The sequence below is a fragment of the Rhinoderma darwinii genome, chromosome 6, assembly GCF_050947455.1.
Source record: "Rhinoderma darwinii isolate aRhiDar2 chromosome 6, aRhiDar2.hap1, whole genome shotgun sequence".
NCBI lineage: Eukaryota > Metazoa > Chordata > Amphibia > Anura > Rhinodermatidae > Rhinoderma > Rhinoderma darwinii.
This window is the reverse complement of record NC_134692.1, coordinates 52,282,049-52,303,526: the sequence shown is the minus strand read 5'-3', so window position 1 is coordinate 52,303,526 and position 21,478 is coordinate 52,282,049. Positions and strand designations below refer to the sequence as shown.

At 42.0% G+C, this 21,478-nt stretch overlaps 1 protein-coding gene across 1 annotated transcript in view; it reads left to right on the top strand.

The window, feature by feature from the left end:
• PLCL1 (phospholipase C like 1 (inactive)) overlaps positions 1-18,757 on the top strand; it is a 293,723-nt gene extending 274,966 nt beyond the window's left edge. Inside the window, exon 6 of the mRNA XM_075829722.1 lies at positions 16,137-18,757. Within this exon, the coding sequence (XP_075685837.1) occupies positions 16,137-16,319 (183 nt within the window). The 3' untranslated portion in view covers positions 16,320-18,757. The remainder of the gene's footprint in view (positions 1-16,136) is intronic.
• Positions 18,758-21,478: the final 2,721 nt, after the last annotated feature.

Genomic DNA, 21,478 nt, shown 5'->3' with positions numbered 1-21,478 from the left:
CACCATCGTGTGAATGTAGCCTAAACATTGTTCAATCTTTTAGCAGTAAAGACGTCCCACACACTGCATATTAACTACACGGGATATACACATTTGTCAGCCATATTCAGTGTCCTCATAACATTGCTAGCCAGTTAGTACTCTAATAACATTGTCATCAATTTTTAGTTTACGCATAATAGACAACCTCTTTTCTTGGGAGTGCTGTGGCTGCTCTCAGCCATAACTGTGTCTACTTCCTCTTCTAGGGGCAGGAGAAAAACCTAGCTACTAAACAGGCTGTGCGAGGGAGGCCAATAGGGTTTGGCAACTGGTGGCCTGCAATTTAGTACTGTGGACCACATGACACCTCCCTTATGTACCATCTCCCTGTAGGTTGGAAAGTCTCCTAACTATGCTCAAAAACAAGTGTTTTACCCTACTCACACCCGACATATAAAAATATAGGCACAAGCTCATCTATACAGACATAACCACACATTCCACCTATACAGACATAGCTACACTTTCATCCATACAGACATAGTCACCTCCCCACCTATACAGACATATTTTAAGCCCCCTCCTATAGAGACATAGCCACCCCCCATTAATAGAGATATAGCCACTTCCCCATATATACAAACCGAGCTAAAGACCGCCATTACAGTTACAGCCAGAGCCCCACCTTCACCCAGACATAGCCACACACCCTATTTAAAGAGACATAGCCACATTCCCACCTATACAAGCATATACTGCTCTGTAACACTGTGCTGCTTTTCTCTTTTCTCTGCTCCCTGCAGGACTTGGCAGACAGGACACTCCGTTTCCTCCTCCCTGCAACTTGTAGTAAACCTTCCACACCTCAGCCTCATTTTCAGGACCAAAGCAGTCAGCGAAGGCCCAGTCAGATTACTATATGATCCGGGCAAATGCCCTCCCTCTAGCCTTTGCAGGCTCTCTCTGCTCGCTCCTCCTGGCTCCGCATCCTTTCTCGGATTCGTCGCCGCGTTCCATGCGGACACCATTGGTCCCTTGTCCTCTCTACTGACGTAGTGCATTTGTATATGTGTTGCCTGTGACAGGCATGTCGGTCCCGGCAACCCTGCCCAGGCAGTCTTAAAGCTCACTGGCGGCTACACATTCCCTAGTTATTGAAACCAAAAAAATTACAATTAATATTATCGGTGAAAAATAATTACCAGCACTGGCCATCTGACATGAATACCTTCTGGGTCAGTGGTTTACAGGACAGTTGGCAACCCTAATGACATCTCATGCATGATTTAGGTTTCATCCACTTTACTTTCCATTTTTCTTTACCTGATCTCATTTGCTATCTTCATGTTGGTGCCTCCGACATGGCCAGTCTAATCTGCTTTATACCCCCTTCTTTCTTTCTTGTCCCATAATATCCATCACACCCCATGTTCCTTTTAGTTTGACTTTTATGTCCTCCCTTATCTACTGACTCAAAACTGGTTGCATACTGGCTTGCTCTATAGGTTGACTCTGATACTTCTAAATCAAGTTTAGGTTGGCTAGATCTGGTGAGTGGGGGGCTAATCATATTATCTGATTTTTTGAAAAATACAGAAAGTACCTGTATGTGTCCGAATGCTCACCAAATTATTCCACCATAGCTCAGAATCAAATATTTTGTATTGCCATTATGTTGCCCAACTCTGTGCAGCACAGTGTTTTCATTTTTCTAGGGCTTACTGTGGGCAGGATTACCAATGTAAATACTACAGTTCCCATCATTCCTCTACTCTCTGACAGACATTGTTCCTCTATTACAAGGTGTAAGGTAGTGTTGCAATTACTCCCTGTCCTCACACACAACACAGGCTCTGCTACTGACACTGCACAATCTGCTGCCCAGCATGTGAAACACAAACCCTCCAGAGACGGGGATCGACGGGAAGAGCAGGAAGCAGTGAAGAGAAGTGGCATGTGATGTGTGACGTCTCATACTTCGGGGTAGGGGAGAGGGTAGATAACCACGAGTTTATAGTACCAGATATTACACAAGTAGGAGATAAACACCAGGCGCATGGTCATGTGACTACATGTGAGAATGGCTTACAGAGGAATTTAAGCTACAGACAGCACATTTGTAAAGGATCTGCCAGACACAGCTTCTGTGTCGACGCCCATGGTTAATCAGTCTGCACCTGCTCCTAAGTGACTCGATCATCTACCACTCGGGCTGGGAGGCTGAGAAGTGGGAGAGCCTATCACAGCCTGGCCAGACGGAGCTAGCTCCCGCCCTCTGTCTATTTATACCTTCATTTCCTGCTCCTCCTTTGCCTGTGATTCTGCCTGTTTCCTGGCTCTGCTGCTGCTGCTGCTTGTGCTATTGACCTCTGCTTCATATTGACCCTGGCTTTACTGACTACTCTCCTGCTCTGCGTTTAGTACCTCGTACACTCCTGGTTTGACTCGGCTTGTTCACTACTCTTGTTGCTCACGGTGTTGCCGTGGGCAACTGCCCCATTTCCCTTAGCTTCTGTGTACCCTTGTCTGTTTGTCTGTCGCGCACATATTGAGCGTAGGGACTGTCGCCCAGTTGTACGCCGTCGCCTGGGACGGGCCGTGCAAGTAGGCAGGGACTGAGTGGCGGGTAGAATAGGGCTCACCTGTCTGACTCCCTACCCCGTCATTACAACATTAGTAAGTGACTAATCTTAGTGCTGCTAAACTATTTGCACATAATTTTTAAAGATTGGATAACCCATTTAAATGTATTTAAATTACAGTACACACCATATATAATGTAGTATTCACATAAATGGATATGCTCAGAGGCACAGTTTTTGAGCCTATATAAACACATTAGTGGTAGTTTGCCTTAGTTCCATTTAGTTGAAAAATGAAAATTGGATTCTGTTTATATTCTGTATGATGTGTTATATGTTAAACACAGTATCCTCTGACGACGGGTGATAAAAGGGCTGCTTAATGTTTGCAAATTATCCCATGTCCTGAAATAGCCTTTGCTCTCTGTGATTCCATTTGTATGCCTATGAGCATAGATTTTGTTTAAATGGCGTCATCAGGCAGTCACCCAAGGGTCCTAACTGGATTATTTTTGTAATGATTCCTATCTGGGAGACACACGTTTGAAAAAGAACATGAGAATCTGTAGTTCTTTTTAAAAAAATGATTCCTCTGTGCCATTATGTAACTACAGAATAAACAAAGCCACTATATTTTATTTTTAACCTATTATGGTTTTACATACTCTGCTTTTATTTGCTATTCTACATTTTACACTTGTTAAAATGTGCACCACAGAAAATAAAACATCTTGCATTGCTTTTTTGCTCTCAGCCTAAGGCCTCATGCACACGACCGTAGCCATGTGCACGGCCGTGATTTTCGGGTCGGCCGGGGGCAGGGTGTCACCCGCGAGCCGCCCGCAAATCGCGGGCCGAGCACATGGCCGCGGCCATTATTTGCTATGGGCCTGGATCGCGGAACACGGCCGTAATAAGACATGCCCGTTCTTTCTGCGGTCCGGGCTCCTGGGCCATGCACGGACCGTGGAAACCACGGTCGTGTGCATGGCCCCATAGGAATGAATGGGGCCGCAATTCTCCTGATTTTCGGGGGAATTGCGGCCGCAAAAGCACGTTCGTGTGAATGGGCCCTAAGGGCCTATTAATTCTGTTCTTTTTTTATTATAAGAAGGTTGTCAATACATTTAAATGGTTTTATTAACTTTTTTAAAAACACGTGTTTTTTTATGTGCATTGTTTTTTTTCCCAATACACAGCAAGTTCCAACTGATCCATAATGGTATAGTATTATAGCCCATGGAAGTCAATGGGTTAAATTCAAAAATGCGTGTTCCGTGTTTACACAGTTCACATATGCATGTTTGTTAAAAAAAAATTATCATCCGTATTTATGGATTGTTAGTTCTTTAATAAGGAACGGAACAAATACGTCTGGAAAAACTCCGAACACAATATGGAGCAAAAACGTATACAATATAAAAAAAACAAAAACTGAACAAATTAATAAATCTAAAAAAATTATGCATCCATTTAATCTGTATTTTCATACAATTGTGCACTCATGTTAGTTCAGGTAGTAATGTTACTTTTACTGTTGCTAAGCACCTGAAGTCAGAGCCATAAAGTGAATCTGGAAGAAAAAATGATGAGCAGAGTTGGTGAAGACATTATCGGTCTACACTATAAGGGTATGTTCACATGGCGTAAACGGCAGAAAAACTACCGAAAAATCGGAAGCAGAACGCCTGCAAACATCTGCCCATTGATTTCAATGGGAAAAATGGCGTTTTGTTCCGACAGGCGTTTTTTAACCCAGCTGTTTGGGAAAACGTCCACGTAAAAAAACGCCTGTGAAAAAGAAGTGCATGTCACTTCTTGAGCCGTTTTTGGAGCCGTTTTTCACTGACTCTATAGAAAAACAGCTCCAAAAACGGCCGTAAAAAAATGCAGCGAAAAACGCGAGTTTGCTTAAAAAATGTCTGAAAATCAGGAGCTGTTTTCCCTTGAAAACAGCTCTGTATTTTCAGACGTTTTTTGCTAAGCATGTGAACATACCCTTACAGTTTCCTATACCAATATTACAACAGCTAATAGCTTGTAATAGTTTTTGGATTCACCAAAGCCCTGTTTATACTTTGCTATCAGGGGCATTTTTGGCTTACTGTTCTGTGTGTGGTAATGGGAATATATTAAATCTAGGTCACAGCAGCTATCATTTTTAGTTCGCACATACTGACGGCAACCACACTGAAAACACCACAGCATATGCTTTAGGCCGGATTTACACGAGCGTGTGCGTTTTGCGCGCGCAAAAGGTACTTAACAGCTCCGTGTGTCATCAGCATATGATGCGCGCGTGATTTTCGCGCAGTCGACATCATTATGACACTCTGTTTGTATGTTTGTAAACAGAAAAGCACGTGGTGCTTTTCTCTTTTCATTCATAGTTTTTACTGCTGTTGCGCAGTGCTTCCAAGTGCTGCGCGTGATTTTCACACACCCATTGACTTCAATGGGTGCGTGATGCGTGAACAACGCACAAATATAGGACATGTTGTGAGTTTTACGCAGTGGACACACTCTTCGTGAAACTCACGAACAGTCTGCATGGCCCCATAGATTGACATAGGTCCGTGCAAGGCGCATGAAAATCACGCGCGTTGCACGGACGTATATCACGTTCGTCTGAATAAGCCCTTTAAGTGTGTTTTAGGCAGGAATAAAGGCGGCTCTTTTTTAAAAGATGCAGTATACTCTTTCTAGAACTGTTTTTGAGTATTCTGCAAATGTATGTGGTATTACCATGTCCGAATTGTCTAGCTGAGGGGTAAAATGAAAAGTAAGGGTGTGGTCGGAACATGCTCTTACACTGGCGTAGCTATAGGGGTCGCAGCGGTCGCAATTGCGACCGGGCCCCGAAGCCAGGGGGGCCCACGGCCCCCCGCACCACATCAATAAAAAGTTACTATAGTAACTCGGGCCGCGGGCCCCTGTTACTATAGTAACATACTTTACTTACCTTCCTGGTTCCGGATCGCAGCGGAGGTCCTGACGTCAAGCGCTGTGCGCAGCACATGACGTCACAGCGCTATGCCGCCGCGCACAGCATCGAGACTACAGAACTCCCGCCGCGGCCGAAGAGGAAGGTGAGGTTAGCCCTGACTGGCGGGGTCTGACTCCCGGGACCCGCCAATCAGCTGTTTTGAAGGGGCCGCAGCACTCGTACGAGAGCTGCTCCCCTTCGTTCCGGTCACACTGTGAATCGGTGTCGGCGATTCACAGTGTGGGTGAGTAGTGAAATGAAGGGGAAGCAGCTCTCGTACGAGTGCTGCGGCCCCTTCAAAACAGCCGATTTGCGGGTCCCGGGCGACACATCAGCTATTGATGGCCTATCCTGTGGATAGGCCATCAATGTTTAGGGACTGCACAACCCCTAAGCCTACGATGTAGCAGGCTTAGGGGGCCCATGAGACAGGATCACAGATTGTGTGATCCTGTCTGCTGGGCCCTGTATCTAAGCCAATCACATGGTAGGCTTAGATACATGGCCCATGCGTGATCCTGTCTGCTGGGCCCTGTATCTAAGCCTACCACACTGTAGGTTTAGATACAGGGCCCCAGCACACAGTAATCTTATACTGTATAAGATTACTGTCTGCTGGACCCTGTATCTAAGCCTACCTTGTGGTAGGCTTAGATACAGGGTCCCACAGACAGTATCACACATGGGCCCTGTATCTAAGCCTTAGGGTATGTGCACAGACACTAATTACGTCCGTAATTGACGGACGTATTTCGGCCGCAAGTACCGGACCGAACACAGCGTAGGGAGCCGGGCTCCTGGCATTATAGTTATATACGATGCTAGGAGTCCCTGCCTCGCTGCAGGACAACTGTCCCATACTGTAATCATGTTTTCAGTACGGGACAGTTGTCCGGCAGCGAGGCAGGGACTCCTAGCGTCGTACATAAGTACGACGCTAGGAGCCCGGCTCCCTGCACTGTGTTCGGTCCGGTACTTGCGGCCGAAATACGTCCGTCAATTACGGACGTAATTAGTGTGTGTGCACATACCCTAACACATGTGTTACTAATCATTTTTTGTGTGTTTTCTTGCAGGTTCGGTCGTTGGACTACGGCGGATTCCAGGACTACTTCGATGACAGCTTTTTTTTTATTGTCAATAAAATGGTTAATGAGGGTTGTGTGGGTTTTTTTTTATTTCGATAAAATATTTTTTCTATGTCTTTGTGTTTTGTTTTTTTAAACTATATTACTACCGCCTTAGTAATGGCCGCCGGCTAATTGACAGCATCCATTGCTAAGGCGGGGCTTAGTGTTAGCGGATGCAGAGGCTAACACTAACCCCCTTTATTACCCCGGTACCCACCGCCACCAGGGGTGCTGGTAAGAGCCGGGTACGATCCAGTACCTGACAATCTGTAGTGATGGTCGGCCACTGGGGTGGCCGCAGGCTGGTATTATCAGGAGGGGAAAGGCCAAAAACAGTGGCCCTTCCCATCCTGGTAATGCTGCCTGCTGCTGCTTTATTGTATCTGGCTGGTTATGAAAATGGGGGGGACCCCACGTCATTTCAAAAAATAAAATAATAATTGGAAAGAACGATGTCAGGTCCCCCCAATTTTCATAACCAGCCAGATACAACACAGCAGCAGCAGGCAGCATTACAAGGGTGGGAAGGGCCACTGTTTTTGGCCTTCCCCAGCCTAATACTACCAGCCTGCGGCCACCCCGGTGCCTGCCCGTCACTACAGATGGTCGGGTACTGGTTTGTACCCAGCTCTTCCCAGTACTCCTGGTGGCGGTGGGTACCGGGGTAATAATGGGGGTTAGTGTTAGCCTTTGCAACGGCTAACATTAAGCCTCGCCTTAGTAATGGAGGTTGTCAATCAGCCAGCGGCCATTACTAAGGCGGTGATAATAAAGTTGAAAAAGATACAAGCACATAGAAAAAATATTTTATTGAAATAAAAAAACACAACCCTCATTAACCATTTTATTGAGAATAAAAAAAACGCCGTCATTGAAGTCCTCGTATCCGAAGTCCAACAACCGAACCTGTAAAAAAAACCACAAACACAAAAATAATCAGTAACACATAAAGAAGCAAAATTATTATTCTTACCTATCCTGGGTCCAGCGCTGGAGACGCAATGTCAGCGAGCTGGGCCCTGTATCTAATCCTATCATGTGTGATACAGTCTGCTGAGCTGTGTATCTAATCCAATCATGTATGATACTGTCTGCTGGGCCCTATATCTAATCCGATCATGTGTGATACTGTCTGCTGAGCCACTGTATCTAATCCTATCATGTGTGATACTGTCTGCTGAGCCACTGTATCTAATCCTATCATGTGTGGTACTGTCTGCTGAGCCACTGTATCTAATCCTATCATGTGTGATACTGTCTGCTGAGCCACTGTATCTAATCCTATCATGTGTGGTACTGTCTGCTGAGCCACTGTATCTAATCCTATCATGTGTGGTACTGTCTGCTGAGCCACTGTATCTAATCCTATCATGTGTGATACTGTCTGCTGGGCCACTGTATCTAATCCTATCATGTGTGATACTGTCTGCTGAGCTGTGTATCTAATCCTATCATGTGTGATACTGCCTTCTGAGCCACTGTATCTAATCCTATCATGTGTGATACTGTCTGCTGAGCCACTGTATCTAATCCTATCCATAGTTTATAGGGTCGTAGTTTTATAGATATGCTATGCTGTCTCATATACACACTTTTTTTGGGGGCGGACACATATGTATTGGGGCTATTTCCCGGACATTTTAAGCCCTGAGGGTATGTTCACACGGCAGCGTCCGTTACGGCTGAAATTACTGTGCTGTTTTCAGGAGAAAACAGCACCGTAATTTCAGCCGTAATGGCATGTGCAGGCGTCTTTCGCTGCGTCCATTACGGAAGTAATTGAAGCTGGTTTTCCATGGAGTCCATGGAAAACGGCTCCATTTACGTCTGAAGAAGTGACAGGCACTTTTTTACGCGCTGCCTTTTGACAGCGGTGCGTAAAAAAAAATGACCGTCGGCACAGAACATCGTAAGACACATTCAAATGAATGGGCAGATGTTTGCCGACGCTTTTGAGCCGCATTTTCGGACATAATTCAATGCTAAAACGCCCGAATTACATCCATAAATAGGGTGTGTGAACCCAGCCTTAGTGACGCCCCGGCTGCTAGTGCTGCATTGTTGGGTCACTAGTCTGTAAGGGTAGGAGCACACCCAAACGTATTCAGTGCGGATACACTGTGTTAAGCTGCTCAGCGTATCCGCCCTGAACACAGCAGGGAATGCCGTCCGGAAAATGGCACCACATTGTGATGTGTTTTTCTGGCGGAACTTCCACTGTGAAGCGGCGCCGGAAAAATAAAAAATAAAACGTTCATACTTTCCACCTCCCTCTACGCGGCGGGATTTGTTGAATTCTCACCCACACTGCTGCTACTTTAGTACGCTGTGGATTTTCCGCAATTAATCCGTTGCGGAAAATCCGCAGTTTACGCTGTGTGTGTTCCTACCCTAAGGGTGCAGTCACATGCGGCAGATTTTGTTGCAGAAATTTCTGCGAATTAAAATCCGTTCCATCCATCTTAATAGGTTTTATTCTGCAACAGGTTCATTAATTTCTGCAAGTTCCATCTGAATGCATGGAACTGATTTTCAGTGGCAGAAATTTCTGTAACAAAATCTGCTGAGTGTTACCTCACCCTTAGGCCAGATTCCCACGGGATCGATATGCTGCGTAAAACTATTCAGTGTATCCAACCTAGAACTCGCAGCACATTCCGTCTGAAAAACTCACCACTTTGTGTTTTAGTTTATTGGGCGGAACTTCCGCTGCGGAGAGCGATGCTAGACAAAAAAACAATGAAAAACGTTCATACTTACCCAGGCCGTAGTCATGGCGATACGTCCCTCCATTGACGTGCAGTCCGGCATCCCAGGATGACCATGCAGCCCATGTGACCGCTGCAGCCTGTGATTGACTGCAACAATCACATAGGAAAAAATTTCATCTCAGAAGGCCGGCTAGGAAAAAGAACAAAAGAAAGCGTCGCTATGACAGCGCAAAGGTGGTAAGTATAAGGTTTAGTATTTCTATGAGTTGTGATTTCGCCACAAAAGTCGCAAGAGTTGGCTATTTGTGCAGGTTTTACATCCTCATTAAATTCAATGGGGAAAACCTGCAACAGAAAAGCAACGAACCTGGCCTTACAGGGTAGCCCCTATGCTCAGCACATTTTTCTCATGTCTTATTTTGGGATTAACCATGAGAGAGCATGCTCTGACCACACCCTTACTTTTTATTTTACCCCTCAGCCAACTAAATTAGACATGGTAATGTCACATACCACATTTGCAGAATACTACAACAGTTCTAGAAACTAAAGATATACTGTATGTTTACAATTTTTTATTTTATTTTTAAAAGCCCCCTTTACACCTGCTAAAACTACACGTTAAAGCATATGCTGTGGTGTTTCCAGTGTTACTGCTGTCAGCAAGTGTGAACAAATCAGCAAGTGGCTTTCCCATCTTAGACATTTATGGCATATCCACAGGATATGCCATAAATGTCTGATAGGTGTGTACCCGCATCTATCTACAGAACGGGGGTTCCATGATCCTGTCCTGGCTGGTGAGACAGCCGTATTCAGACGGAGAACAAATGAAGGGATGGGATTACAGAAACAGACGAGTTTGCTGTGCTCTGCTGTTTCCATAACTCCCATTCCCTTCTATGGGAGTTAGGCCTCATGCACACGACCGTAGCTGTGTGCACGGCCGTGATTGCGGCACAGACGGCCACAGAGTGTCATCCACAATCATGACCGCCCACAAATCACGGACCATGCACACATTGATTTCAAAGAGCCCGGACCCGGGTTTCTGGCCAGTGCACGGGCCGTGGAAACCACTGTCGTGTGCATGGGCCCATAGAAATGAATTGGTCCGCAATTCACTCGCAGATTTGCGGGTGAATTGCGGCCGCAAAAACACATTTGTGTGCATGGGGCCTAACGGAAACAGCATAGCATAGCAAGCTAAACTGTTTTCAGCCAACTCTGCCTGGATGCTGCAGCCAGTGGTCAGCCTCACTGGACGGGAAGGGTTGAGGGACCCCCGTTCTAGTGTTAGGTGCAGATCCCAGAGGTGGGACCTGCAACTAGCGGAAATTTATAGCAAATCTTGTGGATATGCTATAAATGTTTTAGATGGGATTACCCCTTTAAAGTCTGTGACAGTAAAACATGGGAAAAAAGAAAAACATAACGATAGAATATATGTGATGCACATGGTTGACACTATACTACTAATTATGCTAGAGGCAAAATTGAGGGGGGGACAACTGATTTCTTTTTATTAACTTTAAATTCCTGGCAAGAAATGGTTGACCTGACGTTCATGTCCTAAGGGTCAAGTGTCCCGGAGATGTCAAAGGAAGTGTCGTACGAGATCTAAAATAATATAGTAATAAACCTCATAGTAATCCAAAATAAAAAGCAATAAGTAAACAAGAGTTGTTTGAAGCTCCTTCCCAGGCAAGGGTTAATGATCAGGAGCACAAACACTGACCTCAGAGCTGATCTAATAATTTGGCAGGGGTAACTCATGCTTCTAATTTGTGCCTCTTATCTCTGGCCAGCTAGTAAAATACAGTACTGTAGTCTCTTGGCACCACGTGGTAACAACTACTAGTGACTGGAATATTTAATGCTGGTCCCTAGAAATATATCTATCTCCCCACGCAATAAAATAGTTCAACACACAGAAAGCCTGCTTAATGCCTAGTTTACTTTCTGCTTGAAATTTGACTCTAGAAAACATAAAAACAGCACAAAAGTAATAGCTGAACTTTGTACACCGGATTTTCCATTACAAAAATGATCATAAATGACTGTGTAAATGTACCATGTTATCGTATTCATTGGATCGGAAAATAATATGTCCACTAAAAAATATTTCTCTCATGATCAATGTTAGGCCGGGCTCACAAAGCCAATTTTGATATTGATTAATTTGGATATCTTATTTGCTACAGCAGTGTCAGTGAATGTTACTACAATAGAAAAAGGAATATAGAAAAATATTGCCGGTCTCAGGGGATGTGCACACGATAACTGCAATTACGTCTGAAAATACGGAGCTGTTTTCAAGGGAAAACAGCTCCTGATTTTCAGACGTTTTTTGAGCAACTCGCGTTTTTCGCTGCGTTTTTTACATCCGTTTTTGGAGCTGTTTTCATTGGAGTCTATGAGAAAACGGCTCCAAAAACGTCCAAAGAAGTGTCCTGCACTTCTTTGACGAGGCAGTCATTTTACGCGTCGTCGTTTGACAGCTGTCAAACGACGACGCGTAAATTACAGGTCGTCGGCACAGTACGTCGGCAAACCCATTCAAATGAATGGGCAAATGTTTGCCGACGTATTGGAGCCGTATTTTCAGGCATAAATCGAGGCATAATACGCCTCGTTTACGCCTGGAAATAGGTCGTGTGAACCCAGCCTAAGGCCTAATGCACACAGTGCTATTATTGCTCTGTTTTGCCCGGAGCCGTAATAAGGTACCCTAAGAAGTCAATGGGACCTTTATTGTACGAATCGAACAGGAAAAAAATTGTGGCATGCTCCATCGAATGAGGCTTTACACTGGATACAAACACCACATTTAGGTTAACTTTCCCGTGGCATTTTCATTGGCATTTTGGTTGCTAACAGATGCTAATAGAGAGGCCAAATGTTTACTGGTAGCCAATAAGAAAATATGACGTAATTTTTGCCACATTTGGTCTCTGTGCATTTTTTCTCCAAAAGTAGCAGGCCGGTTTATTTGACGGTTTTTTTCACCCATAGATTTAAAAAAAAAATAACAAAATGCAACTTCTTGTGTGAGATGAGTTGCCATTCTTAGACCTCTATTAAATGTGTGAGCCGTAATTTGGACCCAAAATAATGGTATAAAAGTAAGCCAACAAAAAGGTGGCATAATGAAGAGAAAAGTGGTAATCACTAGAAAGATGTGCCAAATCTATCACACAGCATGCGCCACAGTAATAAATTTGGTGCATTATCTGCCTGTCATATCAACTTTTAAGATGTCTACAATTAAGAGACTATTAGTAAATCTGCCCCATAGAGATTAACCTGTTGACTGCAAGCAAACATCTATTTTGTATTCACTCTTCAGTTTGGCTCAAAAAACTACATCAAAAACTTCTACAAAAACTGAATGTGCGATTCCAACCTTATGGCAGATAGTTTAAAGAGACTTTCTTATCTTAGAAAAATATCTCAGTTTGCAAATGGCTTACGGTTATTTAAAAACATGATCATGTCTTGATGTGAAGCCTAAGGATATGTTCACACGTAGAGTCAAAAACGTCTCAAAACACGGAGCTGTTTTCATTGGAGTCTATGAGAAAACGGCTCCAAATATGTCCCAAGAAGTGTCCTGCACTTCTTTTTACGAGGCTGTAATTTTACGACGCGTCTTTTGACAGCGACGCGTAAAATGACAGGTCGTCGGCACAGAACATCGTAAGACCCATTGAAAGTAATGGGCAGATGTCTGCCGACGTATTGGAGCCGTTTTTTCAGACGTAATTCGAGGTGTAAAACGCCTCCAATACGTCTGAATATAGGTCGTGTGAACCCAGCCTAACACTTCTCACAATAGGTCAAATATGCACTGGTGCTCATATAAAGTATAAGATTATATTATTGGGATTAACTCATCTGCCCTATTGTAATATTGTTTGTAAATGCAAAATTTCAATAAAAATGTTGTTGAAGTTGAATTGTTAAAATATTGTTCTCTATTAATGTCTCCATGGAGATTAAACTGTTTGAGCAATTTGTGCTCACTGCATATGCGTTTGTGATCGGTGAAGGTCTGACCTCTAGGATCCCCACCGATCCGAAGAAAGAAGGGGTTGCATCGCTAATTTAGCACGGCATCCCCTTAACTGTTTTTTTCCCTGCACAACGGCGCCTTGGCCACCCATAGTACAGAGAACTGTGGCCAAATTCTAGTGAATTGGATGGTGGGCTAAACCAGTGCTGCAGCCCTGTCATTCTCAGGATCAGTGCAGGTCCCAGAGGTCGGCCCTTCATCGATCATAAAGTGATGGCATATTTTAGCGAAATGCCATCACTTTATAATATGGGAAAACTCTTTTAAGTTGCTGTCACATGGCAATTCAAGTGGAGGTAAACCTTATTATTAACATGGTTAATCATTTTGCTTGAATCCATAGGATAAATATTTTTTGTCACATGCAAATAACAAGTAACAATGATAATACTTGAACAAATATGACTATATTGTGAAAAAAATTATTTGCATGCCAGATCACCATGAGGGGATCACATACACCTACAGTCAGAGAACTGTGAAGATTAAGTGTATCACTGACATTGTAGCAGCACGCGGCACCTAAATTATTGAACATCGTTAATCTATTTTTTATGTGAAGTCATTGTATAAAGTGCTATAATGTGGTCCCAGCGTGAATCTATAGTCATAGACAACAATGGCGGAACTACCTTTATAAATACACTGCACAGTATATATTGTGTCCCTATACAACACATTAATTCTTACTGAATAGTAATTATTTTTGCAAGGTATTTGTATATTTTCTTGTGCTAAAGTATGACAGATACCTGTAAGAGCTAGAAAAAAAAAATCAGTTAATATTACATTCAATATTACTTTAACTTTTTTTGCACAAAGAATATTTACGTTTTTACCATTACTTAAAGGGGTTGCCTTACTGCATGTATTGATATCAGATAGCTAGTATATGACATCAATGTCTGATCAGTGGCGTATATACAAGTGCCATCAATATCTATAGTGAGGTAACCCCTCTAAGAGCATTTCCACCTAAAAGAAAATGAAAATCACAAGTAAATGTAATTGAGGTGTCCTCTTCTATTAGTTAAAGCTCATACGTCATTCAAATCCTGACACATTTTTACCCACCCTTGCTGAGATATTGATTGGCAGAGTCCTCACACTGAAATGCTGGTGGTCACTGAAGAATTTCTTAAAAAATTGTGACGTTAGAGGAACAAGCCTGCAAAGGCCCCTTTTCATTTTTGGGAAGGAAAGTAAATCACTAGGTACCACCAGCTCCAGCATTAAGACCCTGTTAAACACCATTTGTTATATTTGTTTCTGGGGAAGCTTGGTGAGAACCTGTATCAATGCATTACAGGTCTCATTAGGGTTCATCACCCAGGTTTCTTAGGGTATGTTCACACGATGAGAGGCATTTACGTGTGAAAAGACAGACTGTTAACAGCTGCCTCGTTTCACACGTAAATGCTCCTCCTCGCATTTCGCGAGCCGTCTGAGACGCTCGTAAATCTTGAGCTGTGCTTTGAGTTCAATGAAGAACAGCTCAAATTACGTGGCAAAGAAGTGCCCTGCACTTCTTTGCCGAGGCAGTCCATTTACGCGTCGTCGTTTGACAGCTGTCAAACAACGACGCGTAAATGACAGGTCGTCTGCACAGTACGTCGGCAAACCCATTCAAATGAATGGGCAGATGTTTGCCGACGTATTGTAGCCCTATTTTCAGCCGTAAAACGAGGCATAATACGCCTCGTTTACGCCTGAAAATAGGTTGTGTGAACCCAGCCTTAGAGTCCTGGTTATTGCTCCTGTATAGCACCATAATTAAGCAGATTTGTCATTAAGGAGTCTGGGAAGGCTGAATATCCACCAAATGGGAGCTGTAATGGTGCCCAGTTATGGTTGTCGCTTTCGTTAAACAAGTAAGGGAAATTAATTCGGAAAGAGGTTCCAATGGAACCGATGCTATTTATTTTTGGCACCTCCGCTCTTTTGAATTACTGTGGTTGTAGAAAATAAATTAGAAAGATTTTGTTTCTGGCAAGATTGGTTATCATTTATAAATGGATCACAAAAGCTTTCCCACGGGAAGTAGAATGGTACTATAAGGTGAATAGAGTGATGCTTTTAGAAAGATCATACTTTACGCTAAGTAAAGAGGAAGGAATTATTTTTTTTATAAGATCTGGAACAGATGGATATTGGAACGATCCCCCTAACAGAAAAAGATATTAGAGCTGGTTTAAAATGTGTGAGTAGTTGCTTGAGTAATGTTTTTTTTTTTCCTCATTTCTCTCTCTCCTCCCTCCCCATGTAATATTTTCCAGGGTTTTAGTGGGTGATTGTTGCATTTTCAGTGTTATCAATTTCAACCCCTTTCGGGATAGGGTCTGTACTACATAATACTTTGTTTAATTTAATTTTAACTTGGAACATTTTTTTTATTTTTTATTGTTATGTAGTATGGAATATTTTGATATAATTCAACAATAATAAAAAAATATATTATTTAAAAAAAAGAAAAATAATAAAAAATAAAAGTTTAGAAACAAGCAAGGGAAAAACATAGCTCATTTTTATTAATTTGATGGATGAAGAATATATACTTCGTACCTATAACAAGGGGCATTGTTATTCTAGCTAAGCATGCCCTTTAACAAGACATGGTATTGCATAAAATGTGTGGCTTCTTTGGTGAACTTTTTTCTCTTTAACTTGTAGGGCCAGGGAGATTTACTGAAGAATGCCAAAAACGAAGCAATCGAGAACATGAGACAAATCCAGCAGGCTTGTCTTTCCAGTGGTCTGAGCAAAGCTTCAAGTTCAGCAGCTGATACAAAATCTAAACGAGGCCTAGAAGCAATTGCAGAGAAGGATACTGGGGAAGAGAATGGCCGCTTGTAAGGAAGAGAACCTATCTTGACACCTGGCCCACCAGAGCTGCTGTCGGGTGTACAAGGGGTAGTCAAATATTTAAGAGTAGAGAAACATTCCAAACCAGGATAGTAGCATTTATTGTGGTTACTATTTCAACTTCATCTTCACAATTATGCCTACAATTTTTTGTAATAATGAATGAATGAATGTGTGAAGAGGATATTTTAACACTGACCACAAAAGCTAAAATTTTAAATTTCCATAAGACAAGTTGTGCCATTTCATGTCCATTATATTTACTGTGCAGGGTTTTTACATCTAACGTAATTTTAGCAGTAAAGATTGTCCTTATTAAGCAGCTCTGAGGCCTCCTTAGATGCACTGTGTAGCATGGACTCATTTTATAAAAAGTGAAGTAAAAGGTATTCTCTCAGTTCTTCATGATGTGATGTTTTGGAGTAGCAGAGTTTAGTTAGTAATTTATGGCTGTTATTGTGTGTATACTCCAGAGACTGCTCATACAATGAACAAAATATGAAGATATCTGGGAAAAGAAACCGAGCACTCACCATGCTTTCTAACACTGGCTAGTTTATGAGAAAGAGACACTTCCCTTCAACTTACTCAGCCATTGACTATATGTTTATTGCATATTTTCACATTAAGTAATAATTTAACGTGCTAACATTTCACTTTTTTAATAACTAGTATAAATATCTCTACTAGAGATGAGCTTTTAGTTTGTTGTTACCTGGATCATGTGACGTTCTTCAATTTTCCAAAATTTGTTTGTTAATTTGCTTAGGTAAAAAGTTAGCCCATGCTTACATGAGTGCAATAAATGCAAATGAGTTATGTATAAGGAGCTGCCTACTTAGCCTGGTCAAATAATCAATAGAAAGTTCCCGCTGCAGAGACCCCCAGCAATTAGCTGTTATCTGCGGAGGAACTTTTTAGAAAGTCTTACATTTTCCTGCAGCGCCACCACAGGGGAACTGAAATATTGCAGAGCGTCCACTGAAATCAGTGGGCGGTCCATGTCATGAATGGCTAGATCAGGTCCCCCATAGAGAAAGATATTTCTGTAGCTGCTCCTGGTCTTAACTGAGGGACTAATTTTCTATTATCTTAGAAAGCCCTAATAGGGTATTAGAAATAGGGTCTTCTGAACCAGAAAACCCCTTTAATGATTTCAAATGGCATAGGCATATTGAATATGAATAGAACTAGAGTAACGTTACTTCTCCTTTTTCTAAAATTCAAGTTCAACAATCTGGACCAATAGCTTGTTAAAAGACTTAAAGACGATCTATCTCCAGATTTCATAATACAAACTGATCTCTTAGACCTGATGAGACTGATGTACTTACTTTGAAAATCTATGCCAGATTTGCTGTATAATTATTTTTTAACGTTTTCCCTCCTGATATCAAATTGAGCATTTTATGAAACCAAGTATATACATGGTAATCTCAATCTCCTCCCGCCACAGCTGACAACCTCCTATCAGTAACCCTCCTCTCCTGCACCATGCTGAAATCTCGCCCATACTCAGTACAAGATGCAGTTTTCCTGGCACTGCTGTGAGGGAGCCTCAAATCCAGCAGCAGTTTTAGTTTTGGCATCACAGCGTCTAAATCTATCTGCTACTTTCTTTTACTGCAAAGCAAGGAAAACTGCAACTTGTACTGAATATGTGCGAGATTTCAGCATGGTGAAGGGGAGCAGGGACACTGAACGGAGCTTGTCAGCTCTAGGTGGAAGGAGATTAAGATTACATCATACATATACTTGGTCTCATTATACTTGGTCTTAGCTCATTTTAATATCATGCAGGAAAACTTTGAGATAGCCATTCTTACATGGATTTTCAAAGTAAGTACACTAGGTCTAAGAGGTCTATTTAATAATGTATTCAGTTTGTATTGTTACATCTTGTGACAGATCCTCTTTAAAGAGGCTCTGTCACCAGTTTATAAGCGCCCTATCTCTTACATAATCTTATCAGCGATGTAATGTAGATAACAACTGTGGTTTTTATTTTAAAAAAAACGATCATTTTTGAGCAAGTTATGAACAATTTTAGATTTATACTAATTAGTTTCTTAATGACCAACTGGGCGTTTTTCAACATTTTACCAAGTGAGCGTTGTAAAGAGAAGTGTATGGTGCTGACCAATCAGCATCATACACTTCTCTTCATTCATGTTTAGCTGTACTCGCGAGGTCACGCTGTGCTGTGAGTAAGTCCCACAGAAACTTTACCGAAGTGTCAGGAGTGTGAATAGACATCGCATCCTGGCTGGAGGATTCACTCTCAAGACACTTTGGTAAAGTTAATGTGGGAGTAAGTGACAGCACAGCGTGATATCGCGAGATCACGCTGTGCTGTGAGTACAGCTAAACATGAATTAAGAGAAGTATATGACGCTGATTGGTCAGCGTCATACACTTCTCTTTACAACGGCCACTTGGTAAAAAGTAAAAAAAACACCCAGTTGGGCATTAAGAAACGAATTAGCATAAATCTAAAATTGTTCATAACTTGCTCAAAAATCATAATTTTTCAAAATAAAAACCACTGCTGTTATCTAAATTACGGTGCGTATCAGATTAGGTAGGAGATAGGGCACTTATAAACTGGTGACAGAGCCTCTTTAAGCATGGGTGCCTATCTCAAGTAATGACTAGGAAGGAAGGGGCAGATGTAAAAGACAGCTGTAGTTCTAAGTCAGATTTGTGCTCAGAGTTGCTGTTGTCTCCCTTTCCTTTCACAGTGGTCAAGAGCTGTAGTTCTCCTATCCTGTATGGGAGATCTGCCTAGGCAAAAAGACCAGACATCAACTCATGATAAAAAAGTTTTTAGGGTAGAAAAATATTATATTTTTCAAGAAAGGCATCAAGGCCCTTCTTGAACTTGTTCAAAGAATCAACCATCACAACATCATGTGGCAGAGAGTTCCATAGACTCGCTGCTCTCCCACTAAAGAATACCCGTCTGTGAACATTTTTTCGTTTAGACGTAGAAGATGCCCGCTTGTCCTTGTTACAGGTCTAGGTGTAAAAAGATGATTAGAAAGATCTCTGTACTGTCCAATTATATATTTGTACATTGTAATTAGATTGCCCCTAAGCCGTATTTTTTCTAAACTAAATAGCCCTTCTTTGCACCCGTTCTAGTTCAGCCATGTCCTTCTTATACACAGGTCCCCATAATTGTACACAATATTCCATATGTGGTCTGACTAGTGATTTGTAGAGGCAAAACTATATTCTTGTCATGAGCATCTATGCCTCTTTCGATGCGTCCTATGATTTTATTTGCCTTGGCAGCAGCTGCCTGGCACTTGTTGCTAAATGTAAATGTACTGTCCACCAATATCCCCAAATCTTTTTCAGTGGTAGTTTTACCCAGCATTTTACCATTTAGTGCATAATTGGAAAATTTGTTTCCTCGGGCCAAGTGCATAACCTTACATTTATCCACATTAAACTTAATTTGCTATTTCTCTGCCCAAACCTCCTGTTTCCCAAAATCCCTCTGTAGTATTGCATTATCCTCCTCTGTGTTGGTTACTTTATAGAGCCTAGTATTATTCAACTATTGAAATTATACTCTGTAAACCATCTACAAGGTCATTAATAAACATATTAAAAAGAAGAGGGCCCAGTACTGACCCCTGTGGAACACCACTGGTAACTGTGACCCATTCTGAGGATGTACCATTAATAACCACCCTCTGTTTTCTATCACTGAGCCAGACAAGTACTTATGTATAAGATTTGATTTTAGGTCTCAGTGTTTGATAGTGTGGAATGACTCCTAGTGCCCGTATACATCTCTTCCAAAAAAAACAATGTAATGCTGGCAATACACCCAAGATAGGAGGTCCGAGCATTCGCCTGACAGATATCTCTCATGACTCATTCATAAACATGCACACTTTCATATGTCAAAATACAACCGAGGAGCAGTCGTGCTGGTCCCATACGTACTAGACATTTGTCTGATGTACATGGCCAGCTTAAAGAGGACATGTCTGTTTTAGTAAATAAATGTATTCCCCATGTAACAACAATTCTGGTGCATCTTTACTTACAAATCTATGTTGTGCTGTTCCTCTGTTATTCCTACAAAAAAAAAAGTATGAACAAATTCACAACGGGGTGTTACCAGTTGGGGGTGTGTTCGTACACAGACTGACAATGTCCAATTAGTGCAGGACAGAGTAAGGGTATGTGCACACAACCTATTTTCAGACGTAATTCAGGCGTTTTATGCCTTAGCGGCTCCAATACGTCTGCAAACATCTGCCCATTGCTTGCAATGGCTCTTAAAATGTTCTGTTCAGACGAGGTGTCATTTTACGCGTCGCTGTCAAAAGACGGCGCGTAAAATTACGCCCGCGTCAAAGAAGTGCAGGACACTTCTTGGGCTGTTTTTGGAGCCGTTTTTCATTGACTCCAATGAAGAACAGCTCCAATTACGTCCGTAAAAGATGCTGCGAAAAACGTGAGTACAAGCAAAAGCGTCTGAAATTCAGGAGCTGTTTTCGCCTGAAAACAGCTCCGTAATTTCAGACGGATTTTGCGTTTGCGTGTGAACATACCCTAAGACTGTGTAGGGACACACCCCCTTGACAAGGGGAATGGTAACACCCAGTTGTCAATTTATTCATACATTTCTATGAGGAATAACAGAGGAATGCCAAAATGCAGAGTTCTAAGAAAATATGTTCCAGAATTGTTATTTAATTGAGAATACAAGTATTTACTAGAATAGATATGTCAGCAAAGATGACAGGTCCTCTTTAAATTATGTTTTACAACATTTTTTCATCCAGGTTAATTTATTGTTGAATAAAATGTACGGCAGCCATTTTAATGGTCAAGCCAGGTTTAAAAAAATCTATCATTTTACATGGAACCCAGTGACAACACTTTTTGTAATGAGTAGTCCATGTCTGATACCTAAAGGGGTTTTCCCATCAGAGACATGTGGATTTGTCATAAATGTCTCTGATGGGAAAACCGTGTTAAGTCACACTTACTCCTAGTGCACTGATTGAATATATTGTCAGGAATTACTGGAAAGATCTACCAAAAGTCCTTCTTTCACTAAGTGTCGTGGACTTTTCCAAAAGATTCACCTGTAAAAGTTGTACATATTAAAGTGCAACCTCCCC